Here is a 20,388-nt window from a genome sequence, read left to right on the forward strand (position 1 = left end):
GCGCGCGCAAACAAAAACATCGCTTTTCTTCAGCCATCCACATAGCTCGACAGCCGTCCCATACTGAATCGCTTATCGTTCGGAGATGTAATGCTCAACCTCTTCGTCTCATCCGGCGCTGGTGTAACCGGTCGACTCAGGTCCTTGTTGAACAGCGCGACACTGTCCCTCACAGCAACATACTCAGAGTCTGCGTATCCGATGATTGAAGCGATCTGACTGCTTCTGTGGCCTGCGATTCTCTTGATCTCAATGGCGGAGTAGTTGACAATGGCTTTACCAACCTCTTCGCCCTCACTCAAGGGCGAATTCCTCGTTGGCAGCACCACGATGCGAACGCATTCATGTTGACCAAAGTGGCCTTCGACGTCCACGACACCAACAGGGAGTAATCCGTTCTTCGACTGCAGAGCTGTGTAAGCTCCGTGATCCACATATACCGTTCCGTGCGCCGCGAGGCCATGTAAGAGCCAAAAATAGCGATCTCTGATCGGATGCGGATCTGGTAGAAACCGGGTGTGCAAGGGAGGAAGTCCAGGCTCTTCAAGTTTGAGTGCGCCATTTCCGTTGACGACTGGCGTAGTATGGAGTGCCGGCTCATGGGACGCCAACTCACCGCTTTGTTCCATACTCTTCGCTGCCGCCTTTTGAGCTTCCGCGTGTCTGACAATCGCTGCGATATTTCCCGGCTTACTACTCCTGGTGATGACTGTTGTCACACCAGCTGCAGTAGCCAGTCTTGCAGCCACGATCTTCGTGCTCATTCCACCTGTGCCGAGCGAACTTCCTGCACTTGAGGTATCCGCAGCCAGCTCAGCGATGTCCTCCACCACCTCTATTGCCTTAGCATCTGGATGATTTCGAGGATTCTTGTCATATAAGCAATCCACATCCGTCATCAAGAACAGGTAGTCGGCATGCACCATGCCTGCTGTTATGGCACTCAATGTATCATTGTCTCCAAATTTGATCTCTTGCACCGAAAGTGTGTCGTTCTCGTTCACAATCGGTATGACTCCCATGTGTAGTAATTCGTGGAAGGTGTTCTGTGCATTGAGGTACTGATTTCGATCGGCAATGTCGTTCCTCGTCAAGAGGATCTGAGCTACAGGCTGCCGCATGTGCATGAACAGCTGGTCCCACATGGCCATGAGCTTGCACTGTCCTATTGCTGCCAGCGCTTGGACTTGTGGGAGGAGTTTGGGCCGTCGCTCCATGTTCATTTGCCGTAGGGCCATGCCAATGGCTCCAGACGAACAAATGACTACCCGATGTCCGTCATGGCGAAGACTCATTGCGGTTTCGACGATCGTCGAGAGGGTAGAGAGGAGAGGCTCATGGGTCTTTTCGTCCACTATGGAGGATGTGCCTAGCCCACTGTCAGCACATCATAATCCTGCATACCATTGCCTATAGTCTTTACTAGTGCTGTACCGAGCTTGATGACGACCGTCAAGTGTTTCTCCTTCATCTTGACGGTTTCCTGAGGTGTCCGGCCACCTATTCCTCCACTGTGTGAGTTGTGTAAGTCGAGGCTGCTGCCATTCGCCCGCAGGGTGGTGGGAGGTTCTCGTAGCTCCATTTTAGCTGGGGAGTAGTCATGTTTTTGGGGAATCCATCGAAAGCATGTGCATTAGCCTGTGACAATCTGCCCTGCCAAGGCGCGATATCGGGGTTGGTGCTTCCGCATTGAGGCGCACCTTCCCTCCCGACCAGCCGCATACAGACACCGTCAACACGAACACACCGTGTGCGAGCACTGTGAATGGAAATACCGAAGTAGCGGTGGAGGTCTAACTCAAACAATTCGCAGGGGTATCATCGCGTAAGAATTGGTCGCTATGCAATAATCACGTCCAGGACCGAGTCCAACCACTCATCATACCATTGTCTCTTTCGTTCGCCCACGAGAGCATCGATCATCAGCTGCGTAGCAACTTTGTTGCTCTCACCTCCTGCGGCCTTTCCATCCTCTTGTTCTCTCCATGCTTTCTCTGCTGCTTCTGCTGCCCTCCTAATGGCAGCTTCTTCGTCCTCATCACCATAAAGATCGCAGCGCTCACATTCCGCGCATTTGCCTCCATTCGGTCGGAAGTGCTGGCAGAAATGTGCATATCCTTCTCGACTGGTGATCTCAGATCGACAGATGTAGCACATCGTATAGCCGCAATTGCAAACGAGTTTGTTGCAGCCGGAAGATTTGACGAAGCTAAGCATGCATTTCGGGCACGTGCGCTTGACTGCAGCTGTGGCCGAGGTCTCGATCGCTGTCCGCAACGAAGTCTTCTCTGATTCGAAGCAATTATGCGGATCGTTCCATAGAGCGGTGCAGCGGATGCAGGATATACGTAAGCATTTCGGATGTCGACATACGAATTTGAGATTCTGTCGCCGCTTCTGGATGCGAAGGATGGATCGATCCAATACTGCAGCAGCAGGTGGGATCAACCGGATGAGAAGCCAAAGCGCGGAGCCGAGGGCGAGAAGAGGTGCTGTGAAGAGCGATAGTGCCATGATGAAGGTAAGGAATATGAGCTGAACTCCCGGTGGCGCATAGCGAGCAACATGTTCCCAAACTGCCATCGGTTGCTTCAGTCGTGGTTTTGGATATTCTTGAATCTCAGCATAGCTGCAGAAAGGGCAACGTTGAAGTGAGAGGCCACTCTGTAGAAGGGCCTCGCTCGACACACGTGCCTGGAACTCATTCCACACGTCCTCGTTATCCTGACCTTCTGTCAATGCTCGATAGAGGAGGGCCTTCGGTATGTTGCCCGGACATTCTGCAGAAGCAAAGCACCGGACTGTCGCGATCTTCATGTCTGCCGCTCTTGCCCAACCTTGACCGTATAATGCTTCGTTGACTGTTCGTTTGATGCATTCTAAGCAAAGCACATGGCATGCGTCATCACAAGTGGCCAGCTTCTCGAATGTCACCGAGCTGTAACAACACTCGCAATCGAAAAGAGCCTCGAGCTCTTCTGCCTCATCCTCGTTGAGTTTGCTCGCCACTTCGTAATCGATGCGCGCACGCTCTTGTTCTTGCTTCTTTAGGATGGGCGCGACAAACAGCTCATGCAATTCGTGGTCAAGCTGTGAACTGCCTGTCCGCCGTACCGCAGGAGCTGGGGAAGCCTCACTATCTCCCAGGCTCTGCCAAACAATAAAAGGATGATTGCGAACTTCTGTAGCATCATCTGTGGCTCGCCTTGTCCAAAAACTCGTCAGGGAGAAGCGCCATGATTTCGCAGCCACTTGCTGGAGCACCGGTCTTGCCAGCGTATATGAGAAATTCTGTTCCGCAAGCACGCCTCGGACTGTCGACTTGCTGAGCGTCTTGAATTCCTGATAGAATACTTGCTTCACTGCATCCTTATACGCCTCGCTTCGAAACAACTCCACGTCTCGCGGACGAGTCTCGACAGCGGCAGTAGTAGGAGTAGCAACACGCTTCGTCCCACGAGGAGTTCTGTACCGCCCTTTGGCCCACTTCGCCTTCTTGACCAGCAAGTGCTCCGTAACGATCTGCAGACGACTCTCCTCGCTCACGCTTACGAGCATTTCTCGAAACACCTCAGGTTGAACATCAGGGAAGATATCGACCAAAGCCAGTAGAGCGGAGTTCAATTCTCTGAGATCAGGTTCATCTTTCTCCTCTGTCGTTTCCTCAGGTAGCAGAGTGGGGTCATAGAGGGGTGAAATGCCCGATCCGGAAGGATTCTTGTTATCCTTGTCTGTAGCCTCTTGTGCCGCTGCACTCCTGAAAGGTCGAAAGAAGTCTGCTTTGGTCTTCCAAAGGCGACCGGACTTTGGCAGAGGTACGTGGTCCATGAGACTTCCTGTATGTCATTCGATCCTCTCAGTATAGTGATGTGGCATGGCATAGTCACTATGTCAACATGTGAGGCCGCAGTATGGATGGAAGTTGGCAACTGCGCCACAGAACTTTAATCAAATGTCTTGGCGATCATGCAAGCAAGCAATTTGTTCAACCAGTTCTGAGCAACGACAAAAGATTATTGCTGTACGAGGGCAAGGTCACGACTTAAGTCTCTGAAAAGATCTCTCATGATGAAGTGAGAGGAGTTTGCACTGTGTTGAGCTAAGATGATGCTGCGTCGAGCTAACGTTTCCGAGCCACCGAGGAAGGACAGCCTCGACAGCGTTGCGATAATGATACTTGCTCTAAGCTACTCGCATACACTCGTAAAAAGCTGGGTATCCGATGTCATCATCACAGCCATCCATCTCGTCAGCTCATATTCTCGTCGTGCCCCGAATCTGGCAACGACAGATCCAACCGCTTCATTCGTCAGGACTGGAACAACAGCCCAGCCGCGTACTCAACGTTGCCATCGCATGCATCCAACGCTGCAACAGCTTGCTGCCGAGAGAAACCGAGACTCTGCAGTTGCTCGATCTTCTCCTTAGAGTGACCAGACGACGCTGCTGGAGCCGGAGCTGCTGCCGGCGCTGCAGGTGCTGGCCGCTGTGTTGAGGCACCGCCACCCAGCGTCTGGCCTTGCCCCTGGAAAGACCCGCCATTTGGTTGCGATGATGAGGAAGCTGCTGCAGCGGTTCCAGCTGGCTGAACGGTGCCAGATTTGGCCCCAATCTCAGTCCCATTTGGTCCTTTGATGGTTGGCTCCGCAGCCTGCGCTTCCTCAAAGTTCTTGGGAATATCAGCTTCTCCTAAGAAGGTGACCTCGTTGCCGTCGCCGAAGATGAGCTTGTTCTGCCGAAGATCGATGACGGCCTGGAAACGTTTAAGCATATCGAGTCCGAGCAAGAGGTCGACATCCTTGCCCTCCATGACGGTGAAGGAGCAACTCATGGTCTGATTGCCAATCTTGATGTCTGCAGAGTGAACTCGACCCAAGATCTGTGCCGTACCGACACCCTTTGCAATGCCCGAATAGCGCTTGTCGATCAAACGCATGATGCCGCATGCCTCAGCACAGGAGGGTGACATGATCGTTGTCTGCGCGCCGGAATCCACAAAGGCCTTGACTGGCTTCTTGTTGACCTCAACAGGTACGTAAAGCATCGTGACTCTCCCGAAGACTGCCACTAGTGTTAGTACCTACGCAAGATGCACGATCGTTGACCATGACTTACCCTCCGGGTTGTGCTCATAGGCGAATTGGAGATTCTCCTGCACTGACTCTTGCCGAATCATCTCCTCAATCTTCTGTTGTGCCTCGATGTTGAATGGGTCCTCGTTCAGAAGCCGCATCTGCTCTTGTCGCTCACGTTCTCTATCCGAATCTTCTCTGATCATCTCTTGCCACACCTCGCGGAATCTGGTCTGGTCATGAATCGCTGCGGCCAAAGCTGGTCGTTGTTCTCTGATCTGGGCCATCGCGCCTGGGTTGGCTAGGATATTTTGACGCGTACTCTCAATCTCTTCCGTGTTGTTTGGCGGGCCTCGCCCTCGGGCACCTTGCTGAGGCCGCCGTTGAGCGCCCATGTTGTTCTGTTGTGGTCGACTCATGAGCATAGCAATCAGATCGCCATCCTTCACTCCCGCTGCGTCTAAGCTCTTGCTGTCGTCTTGGAGAGCCTGATTGTTCAGAAAGAACTGCTGTGAGGCTTGGGGAATTTGGGTCTCTGCAGTGACGAAGCCTTTGAGATCGGCGACGGAGAGTTCGGAAGGAAGGTCCAGGTTAAGGAGCTCCTGGTCGAGTTGGTGGTTCGGAGCGATGATTTGTATAGTAATGCGCGTCCTGCCATGATGGCACACAGGTTAGCAGCAGGTCGTTGCGGAGTGGCACAGGCATGCTCTGGCGGTGAGACCATCACATAGCGACGGGAGCGCAGGCTCTTGTATCGCGGCTAGCTGTACTCACATGTTGCCTGTTCAGTGGGCTTCAGGCCCAGAATTCTTGCTGAGGTCGTACGTCCTTGCTCGAGCTCTTATGCAAGTCGCCTGAAGGAGCAGTGTGTCTGGAATGCCGGCAACAGCAGCGTCACACCCGCCTGGGGGATTTGCCTGCGACGGAGACTAGTACTGCGAGATCGTTTGGCTCCGCGTCGTTGCAACTCGAGAGCAGCGAAGAGGGTCGGTCAGCTGTGGATGGCACGGTTACCGCGGTGTGGCCGATGGGGTGTCCAGGTGGCGGCTGCTTTGGGATGAGCGGGGCGGCGTCAGGCGGCGATGGTGTGCGTGTCAGAAGCTGCGCGAAGACTGAAATGGGTGAATGGTTTTGATGATGCTGGGAAAAGAAGCTGGCGACCCCCAGGCAGCTCTCGTAATCGCGGCGCCGAACACAGTGGAAGATGATGGCATGCGAGTGACGACGGCTTCACTTGACGCTTCACTTTACCGTTGCTATTCACGTGGCACTGCTGTTGTCGGTGAGTCTGGCGCAGCGCTGGCCTGGCCGTCTTGCAGGATCCGCACGCCTGGATAATCAATATCGCCTCTGATCATGCGCGTGTCTGCAGCGAGACTGCAGACGTGATCGACCCCTCGCCCGAGTCAGGGCAGCCGCCACCAACGCAACCACATTCGGCACTCGCATCGGTCGAACCCGTCCCGAACCCGCCTGCTCAGGTCCAGAGCGGGGGGCATCAAGCATCGCATTGGACAGACTTCTGCAAAATATATTACCTCGTTGATAGACTTCACCACTCTTCGGCCGGACGCCTCTGGGCACCATATACAGTATACACGGATAAGCGAGCCTGCATATACACGCTACTGCACTGCACGACATTGGCAGGCCGCAGGACGACGAACGTCACCCGTATGACAGAGCACTCCTAGGCATCGTCTGCGAGGATAGTTGTTGCACAGTTGCGCGCCGTGCATACAAAGAAGCCTTTCGCGCCGCCGCCGCCATGCCTCGTGATCTGTCTTCGCTCCTGTCACAGGCGACAGACGACACTCTCGACAGCATGCCTCAGCTGTCAAGTCAGAAGCAGGAGGGTCCGCCGCTGCAAACCCCATTTCTTTCATCCAACGACGACGATCAGGACCAGGATTCCGATGCCACCGAATACATGGACGAATTGGGGCAGAGCAATGAGAAGCGCGACCCTCTCCATCCCTACACGCAGACCCTCTCGCTTTCCGATGTCGAAAGCTGTGTCCGCCTAGAAGACGCCGCCTTTCCGCCAGCTGAAAGAGCCTCTCGGGAAAAGGTCAGTGTCTTTACTGTCACGAACGCGCCACACGTCGTTGTGGTGACATGTTGGTGATACCTTCCCGCGGTATGCGTTGTCTTCTGCTTCCGTAGCGTCGTGCTGTTCTGTCTGACAGGACGGCGGAGCCGATGAAATGTTTGAGACAGGGCGCTTGGCCGACCTCTCAATTCCTCGAAGATCTTCGCTGAGTTGGCAGCTCTGCACAACATCACGTATCATGCAACATCCACTTTCTTCCTTGCATTTTGGGCTTCAATGGCACCACTTCTTGCTTGTACCACGACACCGCGTTTCGGATACATAGCATGACACCTGCGCATTCCCAAAATTGAAATGCACTATACGCCTTCGATTTGATGTCTGCACCGAGCCACTGTTTTTGATTCGAGAACAGTGCAGCTCGTACGGAAAAGTGGCACACAACATGCTGACAGCTCTCTTCGTAGTTCCAATACCGGTTGAAGAATTGCGGCGAGCTGAGCTTGGGAATCTTCACCTCAGAAGAGAACTCCGAAGCAACGACCGCCTCAACCGCGTCACCAGCCTGGAGCGGAGCTCCGGAGCGCAAATCCATCCTTCTGGGGCATATTGTATCGACAATGACCACCAGTTCGACAGTCACAGACGATGATATGAGCATTCCCACAGCCGACAATCCAGACTCCAAGCTTGGCCACAAGCCTGAAGGTCGGACGGTCTGCATACACAGCCTGGCGGTCCTGCCAGAGTACCAAGGGCGCAGTCTCGGTGGCACGCTCATGAAAGCCTACTTGCATCGACTAAAGACTCAGAGTGTCGCAGATCGAGCTGCTCTCATTGCTCACGACCATCTACTACCGTACTACGAACGATTTGGCTTCAAGAATCTCGGGCCGAGCAAGGCGCAATTTGGTGGTGGAGGATGGTACGATATGACTGTCGAACTGGACGCCCTAGAAGACGATGAATGATCGTTTTTGTCCGCCATGCTTGTGAAACTGCTAGATTGAGATCTAGTGAAATTTGGAAACTGCAGCAGCACTTGCGTGCCTGACACTTGCAACAGGCCGGCGCTCTCCATGCCAGCTGCTAGAACCGCTTTGGGACGACACATTCGATCAGGACCACGTTGATACCATATTGCAGTTGGAAAATTGCACATTCACCGAAGATCTATCAACATCGCCTGCACCAAACGCAGCACAGCTGGGTATCTCGCTCACATGATAATCAAGATGACCTGTACACATCTCTCCAGAACCCACTTCCACACGCTCTCAATAACTGTCCTGCCGCCACGATCCACGTACCTTCTTCCAATCCTCAACATCTTTCTCGCCCTTGCCAGTAAGACCAAGACCTCGTTCAACCCACTCCTGACTTCCCATCTCACTCAATCTGCTCAGTGCACGAGCGAACGCGAAAGCTTCCTCGTCGCCGGTGAAAAAACTACTCTTCTTCATGGAATCCATATTCATTCCCAGATCATCCATCATCATTCTCATTGCATCATCAACATCAGAGCCTGGCTTCTGTGGTTCTGTATTCTTCTTCTTTGCAGCATCTTTCACTCTTCTATCCGCATCGGCAGTGTTTGCAGCTTCGTCAAGCATGTTGTCGATTTCGTTCCTGCTCATGAAAAGTTGAGTCAGAGGTACTGCAGTTGTGAGAACAAGCTTCGCGCGAGACTCGTAGACTGCATCGAGGAAAGTGATGAAGCGGCGGGCAAGATCTCGAGAGCGGTAGTTCATGCCGGGGACGTCGGTGACGATGAAAGCTTCGTAATGTCGGACGAGCTCGAGATAGTCTGCTGCGCCTGTAGCAGAGCCAATTAATTCGTTGAATGTGAACCAGCAGGCTTTTCCAGACGCTTTTGGTACAGTGATCTCTCGTCCCCATACGTGCTGTACATCTGGATGTGGAGGATCGTTTTCGAAGTCTCCGAGGAACCTGAACCAGTAGTTCGCATGCGTCGTTGAGGCTTTGTCGAGTGGATGATGGTAGACACCCGACGGCGGGCGTGGAATCTTGCGGTAGTCTGTTGTCGAGTCGAGGTTCAGAACGCGAAGCTGATCCAGGAGCAGATTGATACAGGGAATGAACGATTCACGCTGAATGCCGTTCTTGTAGAGCTCCGTAGGGTGACGATTCGATGTCGTGACCAAAACTGTGCCATGTGCCATCAAGCTCTCGATCAGCCTTCGCAGAATCATGGCATCGGCCACATCGGTACACTGAAACTCGTCGAAACAAAGCACTGATGCCTCTTGTGCGATTTCGGCCGCCACGAAAGGTATGCAGTCGATATCTTGCCCATGCTGCATCTTCATCTTGTGGAGCTGCTTGTGCACATCTTGCATGAAATTGTGGAAGTGAATCCTCGTCTTATGCGTGATGTTGTCGGGGAGTGTGTCGTAAAAGAGATCCATCATCATGGTCTTCCCGCTTCCCACATCTCCGTACATATAAATGCCCTTCGGCAAGTCGGGCCGCGGCTTCATCACAAGTTGTTTCTCATCATTCCCACCGAAGAGTGATCCAAACAGACTTTTCTTCTTGGGCTGCAGCGACTCAATTGTGGGCTTGATCACTTTTGGCGCAATATATTTCGAGAGGACATCGTGTAGATCCTGCAAAGCTTGGATGATTGTCCGCTGGTGTTCATCGTCCCGTAGCCTGCCTGATTGCACTCTCGCATCGTACTCGGCGATAGGCCCTCTGCCTGTGTATCCTTGCTGCCTGACCTCGACCTGCGTGGCCATACGTCTCTTTTTCGCCCTGTGCTCATGCCATTGCTGCGTCGGAACCGCTGCGAGTGGCCTGCTGTCCACTCGGCGACCGACGCCATTCTTGTCCTTTGCCAAGCACGCAGCACAGATCGTTCTTCGTTGTTGTCTTAGGCTGGGCGATCTAGAGGCTAGGAGCAAGGTTCGCAAAGCTCTCACAGCTTCCGGCGAGGCCATCTTCTCCGACTATTATCGTGCACTGAGCAGTCCCTTGCTAACGCAGCTCTTTAAGCTCCAGGCATTCCCGGCCAGAAGCTCGTCGTGCACCGCGTTCTTCGCGACGCTCCAGTATGACTCTGGCTTTGCTTCGTGAACGCCAAAAGCAATGCCAGAATGGTGAAGTATTGCAGTCGCAGGTTTTCAGCCTGTCAGACAGGAAGGGTGCCAGACAGTAAGAGCGGAGACTGGAAGTGGGAAGAAGAGTGAGGCTAAAGCCACGTTCTCAGGGCCCTCGGCCCGTGGGGTGGAGTCAAAGTTCCGAAGCTCAAGCTGTTCAAGCCCTTGACATCACTGTCACATGCAAGGTGATATGAGTGCTCTTGGACGTCGCTTCGCAGCACTCAATGCTGCATTGGAAGCAAATGTCGACTGCAGCTTGCACCGCCAAGGTATATTGACTTATGTTACAGGGCAACATTCATAGTCCAGCATTTTTGTCGGAGGATAACTCTGCCAATAAGGAACAATATCTACATCTCGCCCGTGTCGACAGCACACGAGATTCGTATTGGCCGCACCATTCTATAGCTTACACCTCAAGTCTCTATCCCAATCCCCAAATGATGAGCAGAACAACCACCACGAGGGTCTAACGGAACCTTGGACCAAGTTCATTCTTCCTAACGTAGGGTCACCGTAGATACGGTAGGAGAGTGACAACTTGGCACCATGTCGCCGGCTTTGCACTGAAGCCTTCTATGATACAGCATGTCTGGTGGCCTTCTATTACGGTTTGCGCTTCGTAACTTTGGAGGGATGTACGTCATGTCTTTCTGGTTGCACATTCCGCACAGCACGAGACGTGTGGTAAACTCTCGGGCCGTTGTGCTGATCACTTTGCGGCGCAGCAAACTCTCAGGCGTCTTGGTGCCAGGCTCCAATTTCTCCAAATGTTCACCTCAAGGCATGGTGCCCTGCTTCACATCTTGGGTATGAGCGGCCGATGATGAAGACCGGAACTACTGGACCCTTCTGGGTAACAGCGAGCGATCAGCCACGACTCGAATTGGGCGTCCACATCATCCCAGCATGGCCAATACCACTAATGGTGCTTTGTACTTTCGCGTACCTTAGCATCAATCGCCAATACAGAGCTAACGCCCTTGCAACAATGAGGAGGCTTTTGCCGTGGTTGTTGACGGGTATTCGCCTGCTGGATTTCTGCCGCGTGGGATACGACATGACAGCGACACGGAGGTGGGATGGATCCTGGATGAATATTATTACGCTCGAATTCCTCGCCGCGGTCCTGGAGTACGGTTTCGTACAGCAGAGTGATCTTGCTGCCAGTATTTTGCTAGCACTAGGATGGCTTGCGTTGTGGAGACCGATGCCAATCGATGCCGACTACACGACAGAACGGATGGTGGCTGTTCATATTTCGGCCGCGCTGTTCTTTGGCGCGCTGCCGTTGGAACGTAGACACATCACCTTGGCGATCAGTGGAGCATCGCTGCTGGTGACAGCTCTGGCTTCTTCTGCAGCGGTTCACTATGGCCTGCCGTGGAGCGCCATGACACTCGTTGGCGCTCTTTTCGTCCGAATGTCAGCACGTGGGCGGCAACTTCTCGGATTGGATCCTCAATGTAGAGAGAGGATAGCGGTCCTTGGATTTCGGCGGGCGGTCTCCGGGTTATTGGCGCTGATTCATATTATCTTCGGCGGCATCCTGGTATCTAGCTGGATCTGGTCGTGCTATGGCTGGAGATTGTTACAAATGCAGCCGGATCACTCTCAGCCGCCGGGCTTGACGCTTGGGTCGATATGCGGCGGAGGTGTTCCATTCGTAGGAACGCTGCTGCTACTCGTGCACATCGACCAGATGCACGACGGATGGACCGCAGAGCGCGAGCACACTCTACTGTCGCTGGCTAAAAGATGGATGGCTTTTGTTGCCAAAGCCGTGGCTTGGACAACATGCGGACACGGGGTTGTGTATGCGATTTTGTATTTCATGCGTTAGAGCATTGTTCGATCCGATAAATTTTCGTCAAAGTGGTCACCCCGTGACGCGAATGTATGATTGAAGGACGAATGTATAGAGAACTTTGTTAGGTTCAGCCCTCGTCGTCGTCCACTCTGCTGTTATCACCCTCAAGAAAAGTCGCATTTTCCGGTGACAACTTCATGCCTCTGCTCGTCATCCTCTGGAATATATCTTTCGCTTTGTCTCGTTCCAATTCGGCTTGAATTGAATGCTGGGCAGACGAAGGCTCCAACTCTTGGGTTTCGTCATTGTGATCAGTCTCGGTCAGGTCCTTGACCTCGGCCAGACTCCTGTGCACATTCGCAAGCCACAAACTGATCATGCCTCTCAGCTCCAAGAGCTCGGGAGAGGTATCGCAAGGTGGATTTAGGAGGAGATCATCGAGCCTTTTCACAAGTGGCCTTGCGTCGGATATCTCACGCAAGCGAATCAGTCGCAAATGGCGTTTCGGGTCAGGCTGATCACTGCGCACACTCTCTACGTCGTCAGAGTCCGCAGCCTCGTGGAGGTCAGCAAGCTTTTGCCGAGCACGCTGGGACCTGTCCTGTATCTCATATAGCCAGATATTGAAGAGCGCTGGGTAAATTGCGTACGCGTTCACACTCGAATGGCGAGCTCTCGGGATATGAGGATATTGTAAACACATGCGTTCGTAGTACTCGCGTGCCAGTTGAAAACCCTCATCAGAGATCACTGGGGCACTGGGCGAAGTGGTTGGGCGGTCTGTTTCGAAGCCCTGCTCATCAACAGACGTCGAAAGTGGCTCCGACTTCTGATCTCGACGCATGAGCAGCTCTGCTCCGACCATCCATCGACCATGCTGCCTGATGTCTGGAGCGAATCCAGCAATTTCCGTTCGCAGTATCAGACCCCAAGCGCGAGAAGCCCGTTTCCAGTCCTGGTTCAACATGCACTTGTGTAGAATCGCGGTCAAGTTGTTCAGATGCCGACCTCTGACCGAGCCTATCGGGTCGTCGGGTCTCTTCTTGGGTACGTAAATGGGAGGGTTCAGTCGTGCCAGCTCGTCTTCCACGCTCGGCTTTTCCGCAGCAGGCTCCGTATAGGCAGCATGGGGAAAATTGCCCCCAGGTAGGGGATGTTCGCGCGACCATCCAGCGACATAGTAAGGGTCTCTCTTATTGACTGGATGGAGGACACGAGGCTTGTTCTCAGAGGCCTCAAGCTTCACCGGTGCAGAAATTTCGGCTTCCGTCTTCTGCTCATCCTCGTCGCTAGATACTTGATCGTCTTGGTCAGCATCTTTTGCATTTCGCTTACGCTTGCGCTCGCGCTTTTGCTCTCGCGTCAGGAAGGACTGCTGCGAGGCAGGCAGCCTGTAGACGGGCGCGAAAGACGCCATGCTTGTGCTTCACACCTTCGGGTACAGTCAGTCGCCAGTCGGCTATTTACACATGTCCGTCCATGAGCAGCTCGTGCAGGTGGGCCGACACTCTATGTCAGAAGTAGCGTGAGCTGTAACGGCGTTTCAGGCGACGGCAACGGCGCGAAGCGATAGGCGTCCCTCGTCACTGCGCTGCGCATCGAGTTCTCTCCAGCAGAGCCGTCGCGCTTCCGTGGCAGTCGTCGTTGCGGTGCAAGTGAAATCGCTGCGCAGAGCACCCTCGTGTCTCACCAACAGTGAGCGAGGAAAAGTCAAGCCCCAAGTCTAACTAGGCCTGGGATGTGCATTTATTTGTAGCGTCCGTGCCAAAGAAGCGCGCCACGCCCGGCTGGAGCAGCCCCGACCCGCTCACTTGCTGTCGTCTTGCTGAACCATGTGACATCTCACAGCTCACCTCCGTCGTTCACACACACCACAACCGCCGCTCCTTCACACCACTCGCCTCCGATCCGCCGTGCAATATTCTGCCACTCACTCGGAACGACGCTCTCCTGCCGGCGGACAGTGGACAAAGGACGGCGACATCGGCATGGGCGTGTAGCGCCGACTGAGACGCCGCCCCCAAGATGGGTCAAGGAGCCTCGCGTCACTCGCCCGAGCAGGCGACGGCGGGCAGAATACAGCAGCGCACCACGAGCGACGAGTCCACCGACGATGGCGGCCTTCTCGATAATACGCGGCGGCGGCGGCGGACCAACGCCAACCGCATTTCCCAACTGTTCCGCTCGAGCGACACCGAAAGCATGAGCTCGCGAGCAGCAGACACCCCACAGCCCAGTCGGAGAGGTACTCTCGTACGGCGGACGCGCTCACGATTTCAGGAGATGCTGCACCGGAACAACAGTGCCGCTTCCCGGCCCGGACTCTTCTCACATCTACAACGTGCTCAGTATAGCCGTAGGGTACCGGGCGATCACGACGCGGATGAGAACGATGACGATTTCTTCGAGGCACCTCGACTGCCTTCGATCGATATGTCTTCAACCTTTGACGACGACGCGACATTTGGTTCACACGTAGAGCCAGTGTCTTCGCATGCCCGGAGCGATGCCTCCAGTCGAGGACCCACGAGACGACTCAATGCCTTTCGACCCGATAGACCGCTGCGGCAGCTCACATCCTCCTTACGCCGACGACGCTCGCCTGGCCCCTCCTCGTCTATCTCTAGTATGCGACCGGGTAGGAGCGAGGATCAGGCCGCCATGCTGAGTAGGTTGTTGAGCGTTGCAGCTGCGGCTACGGCAGCCACGCTTATGGGCGACGATCACAACGCGTTGCGTGAAGCGAGGAGTCTGACAGGAAGCAGCGGACTCGGCGATCTCGGTAGCAATGGTGAGGACGGTAGCTTCGACGGCTTTCTACGTGCTCTGCAGAACGGCCGCATAGCATCTGCACTTCGACAGGGCGGCGGTGATGGTGACGCAGAGTCGGGAAACCCAGGCGCACCGTTGAACTTCTTTCGCATGTTCCGCTTTGGCGCATCGGAGCCTGCAGAACCTGTCATTGGTGAAAATGGCCAGCCGATCGAAGGTGAGGGACGAATGGTGCCGATCATCATAGTAGGTATTCGGTCTATTTCGCCCAACTCCAACTCAGGTACTGGCTCGCCAAGTGAAGACCTCCCACCCTTCATCGACGCACTGGGCAACTTCCCATCGCCTCTACCACCCCATGCGATGGGCACCCACGGTCATGATAGCATTGATTCAATATTGCGGCCACCACAGAATGGGACTTCGTTCAGACATCGAAGGAGAGCCAGTATGGGCGGATTCGGAATGGGGAGGAGTAGGCTGAGCGATAGAATGGATGACCAGCGAGACCACCGCTCACCGGACAGGATAGAGCGGAGGCGGCAGCGACCCTGGAGCGTGGCTAGTTCAAGTTCGAACAATTTCGAGCCGAGGCCACCACCAGCGACGCCAGCAAGTCCGAGTCCTGAGCTGAGTCGGATATCGAGCAGGAATACCACACCCAGTCACTCAAGGCCGACCTCACTCGTGGCCAACAGCGTGCGAGAGTTTGACATATCTCGTCACAACAGCATCCTACACAGAACAACATCAAGTCCGCTGAGTGCCCATACTGAGGAGACGGGATCAATTCGCTCAACGCACTCAGGCACTGGCCTACTCGGCGATACAGAGCCGTATCGAATACATCGTCGATCAGACACAGCGCCCAATATACATTACCCCCGGTTCGCTTCTGGTCACCCTCGGCGTAACGGCGTTGTCGAGCCTGACAACTTACCACCACTGTCGCGCTCGTCCTCGAATAACAGCGATGGCACGAGTGAGAACCGGAACAGCAACAGCGATTCTAGAAGCTGGATCATTTACGTTCTCGGTGGCTCTTATCCTGAAAATCATCCTATCCTCACCACACCCAGTCTGTTCACCGAGAACCCTACGTACGAGGATATGATGCTACTTTCGGCTTTACTCGGACCTGCCAAGGCGCCTGTGGCCAGCGAGGACGATGTGCAGAATGCAGGCGGCGTCTACAACATTGAGACCATCGAGCTCACCGATGATGCTGCTAAGACTGCCCAGCTGGTTGCTACTGCCGCAGAAGGCGGCGAACAGGTCATGCTGGATGCTGATCAGCGTTGCCTCGTTTGCTTGTGCGATTTCGAAGTCAAGGATGTTGCACGCAAACTTGTCAAGTGCAACCACTTGTTTCACAAGGAGTGTATCGACCAGTGGCTGACCACCGGGCGCAATTCTTGCCCGCTTTGTCGCGAGACAGGCGTTGATGCAGCAAAGAGCGAAAATGAGACCGAAGAAGAAGGCAGCGCGCCTCCAGCCGACGTCTCTGCCACTGGTGAGACAGCGGTCGGCGCACAGGAGGTGGCAGCAATTGGAGGCTCGTAGAGTGAGCCCACTTCTAATACCAGAGGAGCGGCAAGAGATGATTCTGTGAGACATGCTGCGTTTCGAAGATACCCATCAACCTTCGTTGGAATCGGCAATACAGTGGCGAAGTATCATATACAGTTTTTTTCAGTGTTTACCTGCGCGGCGTTGGGACTGGACGAGAAGGAAGCGTTTGCAAAGCGAGCGAGAGGATTTGACGAGGCAGGCGGGGCCTCGCGGCGGGCCCGTTGTTGCTCTTTACTGCCTATATGGGCTTATACAGGATGGTCACCGGCGTAATGGCGACGTGAGCCTTTACTGCGCCTTTCGGCCACTCACGATATCACGACTCAACTGCTTTCCGATACGAGGACTGCAAGGACATAACATTGCATTGCGGCGCAGAGCTGCTGTCGCACCATGTAGCTGAACAGTACAGTTTCTGCTGCTTTCCTGTCAAATGTTCCACCTCCTCTGTCTTTCTCACGTGTAACGTATGTTATGACTTGGGATGTCTTGGCGGTGGTGTTGCCTCGTCTCGGCTTGCGAGCTAGACACCTCCACTTTAGCCCGAGCACGTCAGCGCCCGCAACATCATGCTCCCCTTCCGACGGCCAGGAAGCTCCTTGTTAGATGTCTCTGCAAGATAAGTCAATTGATTCACTCGTCAAAGCTGAATAGCAAACAACATTTCTCTCCAATCCCTCAGAAACCATGGACATCTCCGCTTCCTCAACCCTACACCTCAAACTCTCCCTCTCACATCGCTCCAGCATTCCCTCCAACGATATCATGACTACAGCCCATCAACGAACAATCTACTTCGGCTACGGCTCAAATCTCTGGCTCCATCAAATGCGCCAGCGATGTCCCACGAGCAAATACCTCGGTATAGCGCGTCTCAAAGGCTACAAATGGATTATCTATGATCGAGGATATGCGAATATCGTAGAGCTTAGCGAGGAAGAAAAGATGGCTGCCAATGATAAACACGACTACTCGAAAGAAGTCTGGGGACTGGTATACAGCCTCGAAAACGAAGATGAACGACGACTCGACATAAACGAAGGCGTAGCACACGGCGCGTACAGTAAAGAGTGGATAGAATGTGAGTTCTGGACTACTGCTTCTGAAAGAGCTGTGCGGGAAAATACGAAGCATGTTTTTTCGTATGTGGATGAGGGAAGACCGGATACGAGTAAGAAGCCTGGAAAGACGGATATGTTGGTTTATATTAATCGGGAGAATGTGGGAGAGGGGAGGATTAAAGAGGAGTATGTTTATCGGATGAATAAGGGGATCAAGGATGCGGTTGAGGAGGGTGTGCCGAGGGAGTATGTGGAGCAGGTGCTGAGGGAATGGATACCGGATGTGGAGGATGAGAGGGTCAGGGAGGTTGCGAGGAGGCAGGCGCTGGAATTTGAGGATGAGAGGTAGGATTGAGTGGTCTTCTTTGGGACCAAGCCATGAGCGTCAACTCCACGTGCGCTGCGATTCAAACGAGCGGATCACCCAGCTCTTGTACTTACGCCAAACTTGGCCAGGCAGATGCGCTTAAGGATCTAGGTGGCCATTTATCGAAGACTGCACAGCTATCAAACCTGCTACCATGCATTCAGTCACTCCAACCTTCGTGCAACACGAGCAATCTGTGCCAACATCGGAGAGATACGATCGGTCAGCGCGCGATAGCTCCAGCTGGAAATTGTATCTATCGAAGAATCAGCTCAGCATGCCTGAGATATCCAGCAAGGACGACGAGCACCAGACGTCGTTTCTCAGCGATGAAGTCGCCAAGACAAGGCAGACTTGCAATGTGCTCGGCACAAAATCCAAGACCGAGATTTCGCGGACTGCACAAGTCTCTGGCACCAGGTGGATGTTGCTGGTTGCGGGAATTGGCTGCATTCCCATCCAAGGGTTCTCTGCAATTGAATCCCGATCACAAGTCGCGCAAAGGCTGCGCTGACTTGGCCTGACACGTGTGCGAATCGCTCCTGGCAGACGCTTTCACTCACTTCTCGTCTATCGTTGGTGCCTTATAACAACCATGCTTACATAAATCCCAACTGCCGTCTCCGGGCCCTATATGTGGTCGTTCTGTCGGCACCTCCAAGTTCTGCGACAATCCGTTAGTCTCCGGAGGATTGCCAGCGAATCAGTGATGACGATGTGGCTCGCAGCTTCGGCACGTCACAAGGCGGCTAAACAGGATCGATCAACAGTGTCCGCGATCGTGTCGATACTCAATTCCAATGAGTCAATAATGGCAAAAAGGAAAGACTTTGACATTGAAACCAAAGGAGTAGCCTGTTGCAGCCTTTTCGCGACCTCAAGAAACCTTGTTGCACTCTGCGGTTGCTGTGGACGTATTTCGGCGCCGAAAACTGAAGCAGGGCACAGGACTCATGCATTTGCTGCTTTGTTGTTTCGATCAAATACTGCAAAATTCGGCATCACCAGATGTAGTACCAGCGCAGTCTGAGACTTCAATGTAGAAGTGTCGTTAGCACTTTCTGATTCAACGTGTGCTACAATGCTCGTAGTCGTTGGTCCTTGTCGAACTGGCGACAATGGAAGTGCGGAAGGCTAGCCTCTTTACGAGATAGACTTTGAACTGTGCTTAGCGAAGCATGGACGCGATGCTTCGAAAAGGCTATCCATTACCTGGTTATGCAGGAAGTGCGGACAGAATATTGGAAAGTAGGGCACTGAAAACCAAAGCTGAGAAACTTGGACTACTGTCAGACACAGAATGATGATCGGATGAGTCTGTGTCTCGTAGATCACGATATGTAATTCTAGCTTCGTCTAACCAGCTTGTTTACTAACTGCTGATTACGCGCATCTTCTCTCGTCTCATGACTTCGTATCCTCGTATCTCATATCTAGGACTCAGCTGGAACTGGGCCCTTGTAGTCGTATGCAAGACGAATGCGGTGCTCCTCCTTGCCCTTGGAAGAATAGATGCGGCGCACATGGCGGCGAACACCATCGACGGTGGCGAAACCCCAAACTTGGGTAGCAACCCAGCCGTTGCCCACGGACTCGGTGTGGCTGAGGATGATGTCGCCATCAATGCACTCCTGGTCCCAGCCCTCAGTCAAGAAGGCATCCTGGGTGACATCGGAGAGCTTGGCATACCTTCACATGAACGTTAGTTGACTGAAGTCAGACATTGTAAATGGATTTGATGACTCACTTGTTCCAGCCATTGACCTTGCCCCAGTACTGGATGTCACGCTCACGGAACTCGCCATCCAAGATTCTTGGCTCGAGCTGCTTGACGTTTCCAGTAGAAATCTGCTCCTGATCGAGATGAAGTAATCCGTCGTCGCCCTTGTATTGGGTGAGGTTGACCTGAATGGCGCTGTAGTTGGCAGCCTGGCGGACGATGAAGCCGACGCCCTGCATCTTCAGCATAGAAGAGGTGCTGTCGGAGATGTTCTTGTTCAGGTCGAACGACCCAGCAATGTTGTGAACATTGACTTCTGCTGGAGCGGCCATTTTGAGGTCGAGGAGGGGTTGTTTGGTGGGTGTCGTGTGTAACGGTCCGTAGTCTCGCAAGGTACAGACCGGTTGCGGATCTGATGCTGATGGGCTCGACGAGGATCCTTATATGTTGGTGTAGTCGCGAATACTAGTTCGAGGCCGAGGCTGCAAACGTGGAGAAGTCCGTAGGCAACGCTATAAGAATGCCAAATCCAAGAAGAACCAAGAGAGCAGGCTCGGCAGGCTAGTAGGCGTTTCACATGGAGATAGCCGTCTGGTATTATGCTGTGACGGCAGAAAGTCAAGTGTGCCTCGAAGGTAGCTAGTTTGTGATGTGGGACTAGTGATTGGTTGCAATTGATGCCTCGGCTTCTGTGCCACCTTCGTCAAGGCGGGCTACTATTTTTTGGCGGCCTGCAGAAAGAGGAGCAATAGAGGGGCATTTTGAGCTGTCGTGTTTCGCTCTCTCGTTTCGCATTGGGTCGTGCATGTGATGCAGGTGCCAAATAAGGACAGCTA

The 20,388-nt window shown here is 53.6% G+C and overlaps 9 protein-coding genes across 9 annotated transcripts; 3 read left to right on the plus strand and 6 right to left on the minus strand.

Annotated features, from left to right (window-relative positions):
* Positions 1-29: 29 nt before the first annotated feature.
* RHO25_005944 (uncharacterized protein) lies at positions 30-1,582 on the minus strand (the record flags this gene model as incomplete). Its single annotated transcript, XM_023596809.2, has 2 exons — positions 30-1,369; positions 1,435-1,582. The coding sequence occupies 2 exons, from the start codon at positions 1,580-1,582 to the stop codon at positions 30-32; spliced, it is 1,488 nt and encodes a 495-aa protein (XP_023452141.1).
* A 257-nt stretch (positions 1,583-1,839) lies between these two features.
* Positions 1,840-3,828, minus strand: RHO25_005945 (uncharacterized protein; the record flags this gene model as incomplete). The annotated part of the gene is made up of 1 exon (XM_023596810.1): positions 1,840-3,828. One exon carries the CDS (start codon positions 3,826-3,828, stop codon positions 1,840-1,842), a length of 1,989 nt encoding a protein of 662 aa, XP_023452142.1.
* A 481-nt stretch (positions 3,829-4,309) lies between these two features.
* Positions 4,310-6,286, minus strand: RHO25_005946 (uncharacterized protein; the record flags this gene model as incomplete). The annotated part of the gene is made up of 3 exons (XM_065602721.1): positions 4,310-5,061; positions 5,116-5,723; positions 6,234-6,286. The coding sequence occupies 3 exons, from the start codon at positions 6,284-6,286 to the stop codon at positions 4,310-4,312; spliced, it is 1,413 nt and encodes a 470-aa protein (XP_065458793.1).
* A 554-nt stretch (positions 6,287-6,840) lies between these two features.
* RHO25_005947 (uncharacterized protein) lies at positions 6,841-8,096 on the plus strand (the record flags this gene model as incomplete). Its single annotated transcript, XM_023596812.2, has 2 exons — positions 6,841-7,143; positions 7,593-8,096. 2 exons carry the CDS (start codon positions 6,841-6,843, stop codon positions 8,094-8,096), a joined length of 807 nt encoding a protein of 268 aa, XP_023452137.1.
* Positions 8,097-8,402: 306 nt separating this feature from the next.
* RHO25_005948 (uncharacterized protein) lies at positions 8,403-10,088 on the minus strand (the record flags this gene model as incomplete). The annotated part of the gene is made up of 1 exon (XM_023596813.2): positions 8,403-10,088. The coding sequence occupies one exon, from the start codon at positions 10,086-10,088 to the stop codon at positions 8,403-8,405; it is 1,686 nt and encodes a 561-aa protein (XP_023452016.1).
* Positions 10,089-12,187: 2,099 nt separating this feature from the next.
* Positions 12,188-13,477, minus strand: RHO25_005949 (uncharacterized protein; the record flags this gene model as incomplete). The annotated part of the gene is made up of 1 exon (XM_023596814.2): positions 12,188-13,477. The coding sequence occupies one exon, from the start codon at positions 13,475-13,477 to the stop codon at positions 12,188-12,190; it is 1,290 nt and encodes a 429-aa protein (XP_023452015.1).
* A 608-nt stretch (positions 13,478-14,085) lies between these two features.
* RHO25_005950 (uncharacterized protein) lies at positions 14,086-16,395 on the plus strand (the record flags this gene model as incomplete). The annotated part of the gene is made up of 1 exon (XM_023596815.2): positions 14,086-16,395. The coding sequence occupies one exon, from the start codon at positions 14,086-14,088 to the stop codon at positions 16,393-16,395; it is 2,310 nt and encodes a 769-aa protein (XP_023452014.1).
* Positions 16,396-17,091: 696 nt separating this feature from the next.
* Positions 17,092-17,814, plus strand: RHO25_005951 (uncharacterized protein; the record flags this gene model as incomplete). Its single annotated transcript, XM_023596816.2, has 1 exon — positions 17,092-17,814. The coding sequence occupies one exon, from the start codon at positions 17,092-17,094 to the stop codon at positions 17,812-17,814; it is 723 nt and encodes a 240-aa protein (XP_023452013.1).
* A 1,451-nt stretch (positions 17,815-19,265) lies between these two features.
* On the minus strand, positions 19,266-19,884 carry RHO25_005952 (uncharacterized protein; the record flags this gene model as incomplete). The annotated part of the gene is made up of 2 exons (XM_023596817.2): positions 19,266-19,521; positions 19,580-19,884. The coding sequence occupies 2 exons, from the start codon at positions 19,882-19,884 to the stop codon at positions 19,266-19,268; spliced, it is 561 nt and encodes a 186-aa protein (XP_023452012.1).
* Between the last annotated feature and the right edge of the window lie 504 nt (positions 19,885-20,388).

The sequence above is a fragment of the Cercospora beticola genome, chromosome 4 (genome assembly GCF_033473495.1).
Source record: "Cercospora beticola chromosome 4, complete sequence".
Classification (NCBI taxonomy): domain Eukaryota; kingdom Fungi; phylum Ascomycota; class Dothideomycetes; order Mycosphaerellales; family Mycosphaerellaceae; genus Cercospora; species Cercospora beticola.